General features: G+C 37.5%; 1 protein-coding gene across 1 annotated transcript; it reads right to left on the bottom strand.

Moving 5' to 3' along the window:
• Window positions 1-5,796: 5,796 nt before the first annotated feature.
• On the bottom strand, window positions 5,797-7,458 carry LOC111903021 (stemmadenine O-acetyltransferase). The gene has a single exon (XM_023898820.3). It carries the CDS (start codon window positions 7,424-7,426, stop codon window positions 6,068-6,070), a length of 1,359 nt encoding a protein of 452 aa, XP_023754588.1. The 5' UTR covers window positions 7,427-7,458; the 3' UTR covers window positions 5,797-6,067.
• Between the last annotated feature and the right edge of the window lie 3,292 nt (window positions 7,459-10,750).

The following is a 10,750-nucleotide window of genomic DNA, read 5'->3' as shown; positions in this document are numbered from 1 at the left end:
ATTATGACTGGTCCGCCCGCTCCCGGGCCTTCAGTCTGTCTGGTCTACTCTCTGAGCCTTCGGCACGTCTGGTCCGCCCTCTTGTGGCCTACAGCCTATCCGGATCGCTCGCTGGGCCTTCGGAACACCCGGTCCGCCCTGGGTATCTTGGCCTACAGCACACAGCAGGACCCGCCTCAACCCAACTCCAGTCCAAACAACCATGTGCACATATACATACAATCATATAGAAATTCACAGTCAACAAGCAGATCAAACAGATCACATAACATATCATCATCCTAACCAGGATACCGACCTAACAGGTCACTAGCATAGCATCTCCCTATCTCTCAGGATACCGATCTCAATTAGGTCTCTAACATATACCATCCTAGCTCTCAGGATGCAAACATATCACAACAACAAAATAACAACTACCCGGATCTCAATCCGATAAGGGCCGGCCTTGGTGCCTTAGACCCTGTTGATATAGTGAGGATAACTCACCTCGAAACTGCCGGCTGAAAGGATAAGATCCCGCTGCTCCAAGCTCCGACACGAACTCCTCCACTGAACACCAACACACTCACTCAAAAAATACCCTTAATTACCAAAATACCCCTGAAAGACAACTGGTCAACCCTTGGACAAGGTCAAAGTCAACCCCTAACTGACTCTACTCGCCGAGTCAACCCGATGCCTCGCCGAGTCCCCATACTCAGAACTTCCCACAATCCGCGACCTAACTCGCCGAGTCACCCCGAGACTCGTCGAGTCCAACAACTCTGAGTCCACTCGCCCACAACTCACCGAGTCATCCCGCGACTCGCCGATTCTCGACTCAACCAGAAAATATTGGGACTCTTCGACAAGACTCGCCGAGTCCAAGAACAAACTCGCCGAGTTTAAGGCTATCTTCAACCTACTCGCCGAGTTGTTCATACAACTCGCCGAGTTCCAGGCCATCTTCATCCAACTCGCCGAGTTGTTCTTCCAACTCGTCGAGTCCTAACTCATCTTCAAGCAACTCGTCGAGTACACCCATGTGACTCGCTGAGTACCACGGGTCTGAATCCATACAGAAGCATTCTAGGCCATGCAATTGATCCAAAAGATAGATCTAGCCTCCTACAACCCATCCATCACGTAAAGTGGAAAACTTTACGTGAATCCAAAGAGATCTATGTATTTTGCACATTAGGGCTAAGGTTTGGGACATGATAGCTTCATCCAACACTCAACACAGGGACTTTCATGCATTCCAACCCTTCTCCATTCCAGATCTGAGGTAGCAACCTCAGATCTAACCTCTAAACTCCAATACATCCAAATATATGATCTCTAACACCCCCAAAATGATGCATCTAAGAAATAGCAGCTCAAAAACGAGATATTACCTCAAAAGAACACCCCAACTGCAATGAAACTCGAATCCAAGCAAAGCCCCTTGCTCCAAGCCTCTTACCCTTCAAGATTTCCTCAACAATTGCTTCTCCAAGCTTCCAAATGCACTTGATCCACTCACACATGAAGATTAGGGTTTCTGGACTTGAGGATGAGTAAGGAGGCTGGGGGAATGGATGTTATGTTCTTTATATAGGGCTCAACCCCGAGAATTAGGGTTTTCTCCACTCAGCACCTACTCGCCGAGTCCATCTTACTGACTCGCTGAGTCGGCTACTTAACACGCGACCAAGTCGCGACTCTACTCGCCGAGTCCACCCATGGACTCGCCGAGTCGCTCTTTCCCAATTTACTCTTTTAGCCCTTCAACTCTACTCTTGAGATTTCGGGATGTTACATACACGGTTAATGCAATTTTTAATTGGGCTTAATGACAACTACGAGACTTTGAGGAATCAAATTCTCGTTCTCGATCCGTTACCTTCTGTTCATAAGGCATATTCTATGGCTTTAAGTGTTGAAAAACAGAGAGAAGTTCAGATTAATTTTTCCGTTCCCACTGAGGTGTCTGCAATGATGGTGAAGACACCAAAAGCCAATTTTCATAACAAGAAGCCATTTCATTCAAAATCAAAGACTGTTGATTCAAAGAATAAGTTTAGTGGAGATCGATACTATGATTTTTGCAAAATTAATGGTCATACAAAGAATGTTTGCTTTAAGTTGCATGGTTATCCTGATTGGTTTAAAGATATGAAAGACAAGAAGAAGGCTGCATGTTACAATTCGGCTCACATGGCTAATTACCAAGAGAGTAACCCTCCTCATATGAATAATTCAGTACCAATTGGAGATGTGAACAATGATTCAATGAACTACTTGTTTCAACAGTTTAGTCAATTCATGAAGACAAACCAGCAAACCGAACCTCACTTTGCAAATTTCTCTCATCTTGGAGATTTTATAGGTATGAGTATTTTTTTCATTACATTCATTGAAGAATAGTCCGTTTGATACTTCTGTATGGATTCTTGATACGGGTGCTACTGCACATATGTGTGCTGATTTATCTCACATAGAAAAGTCAAACAATGTCTCCAAATACACCCCTGTATATTTGCCAGATGGTTCAGTTAAGTCTGTCACACATACAGGACAAGTGCAGTTAAATGCAAATGTGGTCCTTTTGGATGTTCTACATATACCTGAATTTAAATGTAACTTGCTATCAGTTCAGAATCTTTCTGATTCTGCAAACATAGCATTTACATTTTTCCCAAAAATATTGCATTTTACAGGACCTAGCAACTAAAAAGGTGATAACAAAAGGGAAAGTTGTTGGGAAGCTCTACATACTGGATGATAGCAGCTTTGTTTTTGTAGTGTTTGATTCATGTAATATTCCTAGACATTTGAATGGAAATTCATGTAATAATGTTAGGAATTTGAATAAAGATTCTTTCTCTGTTTGGCATAGAAGATTAGGACATTCTTCTTGTGATGTTCTAAGTCATTTGGATTTTGTACCTAAAAAGATTGATTCTCTTTCTTATGTACCTTGTCATCAAGCAAAACAACAGAGGCTTCCTTTTCCTAATAGTGAATCTTTTACAACAGAAATATTCAAGCTTATTCATGTTGATCTATGGGGCCCTTATAGATGTAAAACTATCACTGGAGCATCTTATTTTCTTACAATTGTTGATGATTTCTCAAGGGCAACATGGACATTTTTACTAGCTGATAAAACCCAAACCTTTCAAACCATATCTAATTTCTTTGCATATGTTTCAAATAAGTTTCAAACTTCTGTTAAAACAATCAGAACATATAATGGAACTAAATTTGTTAAAAAAATTGTCAAAGGCTTTTTTCTTCTCTGGGAATAATACATCAGAAAACTGTTTCTTATAGCCCACAACAAAATGGAAGGGTAGAAAGAAAACATCAACACTTGTTACAAGTTACTAGGTCTCTATTTTCTCAATCAAACCTGCCAATTCATTTATGGGGACATACCATTCTAACGGCAACTTACATCATCAACCTTTTACCCACAAAAACTTTGGAATGGAATACACCATTCCAACGATTATACAAACAAAAGCCTTCTTATTCCAATTTAAAGGTGTTTGGCTGCTTGGCTTTTGCAACAAATGTCACTCTTCACAAAACTAAGTTTGAATCAAGGGCTATCATGTGTTGTTTTCTTGGATATAATCCAGGTTAAAAAGCATATAAGTTGTATGATTTGACTGATAAGAAGATAATCATGTCAAGGGATGTAATCTTCTATGAATCCATATTTCCTTTTGCCAAAAATAACTCAGTTGAAAACCTCAATGTTTTACCAAATGAAGCAAATGAAGAAGCTACAAAAATACCATTTGAAATTAATCATCAGGACTTCATTACCACAGATGCTTATAATCCTGATCAAGTGGATTTGCCTGATCAATTTTTCATGACGAAAATGCCCCTGATATTCAAGAAGATCATTTGGTTCCTGATTTTCATGAAGAAGAAATGCAACATGAACAAGAACAAGAAATAAATGAAAAGAGAAATAGAAAACCACCTACATGGCACAATGACTACATCATGCATTGTAAAAGTACCTCTGGTGTCAAACTTTTTTCTTCTCCACATTCAATTCCAACTTTCCATTTCAACAATCTGATCAACTTACTGAAGCCCACAAAGTCTTGTTAACCTCTGTATCATCCTTAAATGAACCACATTCGTATGCCCAAGCCTCTACTGATCGTGCGTGGGTAAATGCTACGGAGAAAGAGTTACAAGCGCTAGAAGATAATGAAACATGGACAATAATGCCTTTACCACCAAATAAGAAACCCATTGGATCAAAATGGGTGTATAAAGTGAAACTAAAGGCTGATGGCAATGTTGAGAGGTATAAAGCAAGACTGGTTGCGAAGGGATATAATCAAACATATGGAATTGACTATTCAGATAGTTTTTCACCGGTTGCTAAAGTGGTAGCTGTACGATTGTTACTTTCTTTATCCACTTCAAATAATTGGTTTTTACACCAATTAGACATTAACAAGCTCAATAAGTCGTTGTATAGGCTAAAACCTGCAAGTCGACAGTGGCATATTGAATTCTGCAACAAAATTATAAGCTTTGGATTCAAACAAGCGACACATGATCATTGCCTTTTTGTTAAAGGAGAAGGAGATGATTTTTTAGCTTTAGTGGTATATGTTGACAATGTATTAATCACAGGACCCAATGAGAAGTTAATAAATGAGGTTAAAGATCAGTTGCATAAAGCTTTTACCATTAAAGATTTGGGGAGAGCGAGTTATTTTTTAGGCGTTGAATTACTTCAAACAGAACATGGTTTGTATGTTAATCAACGAAAATATATTTTAGATATTCTCTCTGAAGCCAGTCTTACTGGTGTTAAACCAGTTTCGACACCCATCATTAAGAACTTACAACTGGATCTTGATGATGGGCAACCATTAAAGGATCCGGAAAAATATCGAAGGTTGGTGGGAAGACTATTGTATCTCAATTTTACCCGACCCGCATTTAGTTATGATGTACAACAGCTAAATCAATTTCTTCATAAACCCATAGAAATACATTGGAAGGCTGCAATTTATGTTCTCAAATACTTAAAAGGGTGTCCATCAAAGGGTCTATTTTTCAAGAGAGAGTCATCATTACCAACAATGACAAGGTATAGTGATTCTGATTGGGCCACGTGTAAGGAAACAAGAAGATCCATCACTGGTTATTGTATTTTCATGGGGTCCTCTTTGGTGTCTTGGAAGACTAAAAAACAAAAGACTGTTTCTCGCTCTTCCTGTGAAGTTGAATACATAGCATTAGCTGCTACTGTTTGTGAACTACTTTGGATCAGTTACATATTGAGAGATCTTCAAGTGAAGTTGAAAATTCCAGTTAATCTATGGTGTGATGATAAATCAGCAATCCATATAACACAAAATCCAGTTTTTCATGAACGGACCAAGCATTTAGATATTGATTGTCATTTTGTGAGGGACAAATACAAAGACGGATTCATTTTGCCCAAATATATACCCACTAAACAGCAACTAGCTGATCTATTCACGAAAGGATTATGTGGGCCTCAATTTCAGCATTTACTTTCCAAGATGAACCTTGATGATATTCATCATCGTTCATCTTGAGGGGAGGATCTTGGATTTATGATTGTCAAAATAGTCACAGAACTTCTATTATTGACAATATGTTGAAACTTGGAGGGTTTAGATTGTAATTTATAGAAGATAGAAGGTGTTTTGTGTAGATAGTGAAGTAGACAATTAGTGTTCGTTTTCATTTCCAGCTTTCATATATAAAAGCACAACGTGTAATCCCATTTCAGTTAATGAAAATACGATTACAACATTTCTTTTGTTAAAAGATGCCCACACCCAGTGGTCTTAAGAATCACTTCTTTCACACGATTTATCAATTACAAGAAAATAGTTAACAACACACAATCACAATAAAAACGTAGAGAGCTAAATAGGATTCGTAAATGACGTAATGTGGGTTCGACAGCTGTCTGGCCACATCATGCACGTCCGACTTCCTTTTTAAATTTTCACGCATTAATTAAAAAATAGGCCATTTGAAGCGGATCTATTTCCTTTACAAATTAGTCAGTTGCCTGGCCAAGTCATGCACCCAATGCACCAAGTTCACCATTTAGAAGAGGACTTGGATCTAATGAAGCAAATGAAAGTAACTCTTGATTCTTCTTTAAAATCTCCATTTCTGATTCATCCAAATTCACCCATGCTTCTATTCCTTCACCACTTTTCGTGTCCATTAGTGTCACAAACTTAATGAAAACCTGCGCGCCCTCAGCTACAATACCTGTTACCCAACTCGGCTTTCCCCAACCGAAGTCAATTTCATAGAAACCCATCCTGCACCAACTCGTAAAACCATAGTTTTCTATGGCTCCTATCGAGCCAGTTATTTCCCCCAGTTCTTGTAATGATTTCTGCATGGCGAAAGACCCTTCATCTCCTTGAGCTTTCTCCACAAACTCAACGTTGATTTTTGAAATACTTTCACGCACCTTATTCACCAAACTGTGCAATGGCGTCTCCTCACTAGCAAGACACACAGCATTTGAGATCCAAACGATGTTACCAATCAAGTGATTCGAAAAGGTGGATTTAAGTTTGGGGCGAAGATTCACCCAGTGTGATAAACTAGAAGGCTTCTGGATACCACATGCTTCATTAGTTGCAGCCATTGCACACTTCCATATCAAACTAGATACAACCTCAACACGAGTAGGCCGTTGCACCCCGTTACTTTCTGCCTTTGCTCTCAATCTGGCGATAGCATCCGGCCCGAATACAAACCTTCTCGTGCAACATTTGCCTTCCTTTAACAATGACTCCCCCAACACCATGAATGTGTCTCTGAGCCAAGAGCCTTTCGCAGGGAAGAGAGATGGTGTGGTGAAGTTTGGATACACGACTTCTTCAGCTCCACGAGCCATGTTGCTCCATCCTTTCAGAAACGTGTACGCTGCAGCCCCATCAAGGATTTTGTGTGAAATGCATAAGCCAATGGCAATCCCACCACATTCGAAAATGTTCACTTGCACGTTTGTTACACGATTACCAATACTAGACTCGTTAAAGCTAGGTACACATGGCAGAAAGGTATTGATCAACCGGTGATCAGGATGCTGTAGAAATTCGACAAGACGACCGTGGACCAAAGCTACAATATAGTTAGCACCAATATCGTTACAATCAATAGAAAGATCGTTCTTGATTGTTCCTGCAAGAGGGTAAAACCGAGTCAATGTCTCAGATAAAGATTTCTTTAAAAGCTGAGACCTTTCTAGGGCTTGATTGGTGTTGTCGCCATTGTTACTAGGGTAATATAAGATGATTGGTACATAAGGAGTTATAATAATCTGATCTATCGCAGAAAGATTAAATGTAGTCAAATGGGATGGTGTTGGGGAAGTGGGTTTGATGTTTTCTTTGGAAATGATTTTTGTTTCCATAGCAGATAGAAGAGAAATATTGTTCAAGTCTAGAAAAGCTAGATGATAGATGTGCAGAAGATATGCCACACCCCAGGCCATTTTATAATGATAAGGTTTGAGGACGCATGTGCGTCTATCGGTGTCACATAAGGCAGCTCGTGTGTATGGAGTAACACACAAACAATTTTTTGGGGTTTATATTCTATGGAATTTTTTTATTATTCTTTTTGTGAAATTTATTTTTAATTCTTTATAAAGTAAGAAGTGTTACAAATCTAATTCCATAATTCAGTTTTAGTGATTTAATTTGGTATCTTTTGGCATGCTTACTTTTAGCTTGAAATATTATCTTTATAAACCTTTGACATAAAAGTGTTTCCGGTCGTCCTTTGGAGAGGGATTGCGCTTTGGACTATGCTAAGACCTGGACGTATGTTACATACCACTTGGCCAACTCCTAGCTCCAAACTGAAACCCCCAAGAGTTGAACAGGAAACCTACCATATGAGAAGCAACCTCATAAGTGCTAGGCCACTAGATAGTTGGTTTTTATAACTTTTTGACATATAAATATATGATTCAAATTAGGCCTATTAGTAATTGGTAACCCTCAAGAAAGATGATTTTTGAGGTTTACTAGTTACAAATAAGCTGATTTCAATCATATATTATGAGTAAAGTAAATTGCAAAATTGGTCCCTGTAATATTTCAAAAAGTGAGTTACAGCTAGTCTAAAACTGAAATTTATATATCCAGATTTGGTCCCTCAAATTAATTATAGTTATAATTTTTTTAGTTCACTTGGTCACATTCTCGTCATGTGAGGGCATACTTGTCAATTTAGTAGTTTCTTCCAAAATTTTTATTAATTATTGTAATTTTTTTTATTAATAAAAAATTAATAATTTCATTTCCTCTCTCTCACACATCATGGCCCATTTGGGTTTATTCTTAATGAAAACATATGCATACACACACATATACTCATGAACATACATACATAGTGCCACCACTACAATCACCATCACCTACTACAACCACAAGTATTGTTTGACATAGCCACAAACATGTGCACCCACCGTCTACAAGCCAATGAAAATTAATCATATAATTAATCAAATTCCAAGATTCCAACTCTCATATGGATAAATTTCTAAACTTGAATCCAAAAACTTGATTTAGAAAAAAAAAAACTTAAATCGATTTCAGAAATTAAGTGTTGTTTCATGAAATCTAAAACCACCTTCATCGATGAAGACCTTGATCAATGTATGCTATTTAATCAAAATCTAAAGTAAGGTGTTAGGGTTTAGTTAGGCACTTTTCCCGTCACACTCCTCCTCATTTGACTGTCATCTTCATTCACCGAGCCCTAGATCGACCGCCATGTTAATATGTATATTTTGAATAAAACCCCCTCGCTTCCTTTTACTGGTATTTTTCGGCAAAAAGTTCTTGGGTTTTCTTTGACAGGAGAAGGGATTGAAGAGGTGTGGTGGTGGAATCGAGATCCCAATTTGCATATATTGTGAACGGAGTTTGACAGATTTAAAGAAAGACATCATCACATTGGAGGCTGAGAAAGAGTGGAGGAGAAGGCAGCAGATGTAGGGCGGTGGACTACCAATCCAAGTTTTCCCATTTTGGATGGTAACACATATGCACACATTCATGAAGGATGTACTTCATCATCTTTAATACACTCATTTTCATCTTCTCTAACACCATCAACCCTATAATCGATCACCATATCCAACAACGCTACACCCAGCATTATCCCAGCCACTACACATCACATGCATCTCATTCATGTCCCACCACTATATTCTTATCCAAAAAGAAACGACATCGCCATCCTTATACTATACCTTCTATTCAGATTAGAGCGATGGGAACGAGAGAGGTGAGGGATGAAAACATATAAGATGATGGAGCGATAGAAAGATAAGAGTGTTAGGCATTGTTCTCCTTGTAGGTAGAGAGAGTATTTAAATACTAATAAATTAGATATAAATTATTAAAATGAAAACCATTTCCTTATATGAGGACCCTATGACTAACTAAATTGGAGAACGATAACAGAATTTAACTTGAGAGACCAAATCTACATAGAAGTTCCCAGTTTGGACTAGTTTTAAAGGGTTTTATACAAAATATAAGTTTGTTTTTTCATAAAAACCGGTCAACTGAAGTGTTAAAAATAGCAAGTTTATTTTTAAGTTTATAACAAAACCAAACCATCTAAGATCCATTTATAGAGGTTACAATGATATTAAAACAACCAAAAAGTGTTTTACAATGACAAACTTTGAAGCCTTTGAACTCACTCGGTTTTAGGGTGTTAATGAAGATAGAAAAATCAAAGTGTATGATTTTATCTACAAGTATCCATTATTAAGATTAATACATTTGGAATGCTAGTTCCTTTTTGTATAAAGTACTTCTTAAGCCTTTAAGTGATAAACTCAAATAAGCACTAAAGTAGAAGCACTTTAGAGCACCATTTCATCAACATACTTCAAAAGACAAGAATAAGAGGGAGGGTGAGAATGGTTCTGACCATAATGAAAAAGAGAGCAAAACTATTGAAAAAACTAGCAAAAAACTCATGCAAAAGTTGTCCTTTTATACTCCCATGCAAGACATACATTTACATTATAATAAGATAAAGTATTGGTAGCCTTTTAGAAACATGGGGGACATAAGGAGAAAATTGACAAGCAACCTCTTTTCTTATAAAATTGATTTTGGCCATGCTTAAGAAGAAGACAAAAATTTACTAGCTAGTTTATTAAACATGGTATGTTAACTCATTAAGTCTAGGGACTTCATTCGTGGAACTTTTCATCCTTACGCGCGTATTCGTTTGAATCACCCACATCAGGTGAGTTCATACCCCGTAATCAATCTTTTAAACTGTTTTAAATGCTTTTAAGGGGGGCAATACAAGTTGAACACAATGATAATTGTGTAAATGTTTGTTATAAACATCTTTCAAAAGATTGCTTATATCTTTTATAAGTGATCAAAACATTTCAAAAACTCATTTAAAGTTATATTACTTTATAGTTTAACAAAACTCCATTTTTAAAGGACAAACATAACTTAGTAGTAAAATGAGTCTTTTCAATAACAGTTCAAGTAGAATACTAGTAAACTATAAGGGGTATAGTTTAGGGGTTCAGTTCATACTATAAGGAGAACATACAAAGATACTATAAGAAGAGAAGATACTAAGATACTATCACATAACGAACATACTAAGATACTATAACAAGAGAAGATACTAAGATACTATAACAGAACGAACATACTAAGATGCTATAGCATGAAACAACTAC

Source organism: Lactuca sativa, chromosome 2 (assembly GCF_002870075.4).
Source record: "Lactuca sativa cultivar Salinas chromosome 2, Lsat_Salinas_v11, whole genome shotgun sequence".
NCBI lineage: Eukaryota > Viridiplantae > Streptophyta > Magnoliopsida > Asterales > Asteraceae > Lactuca > Lactuca sativa.
This window is presented reverse-complemented; position numbering and strand designations above follow the sequence as displayed.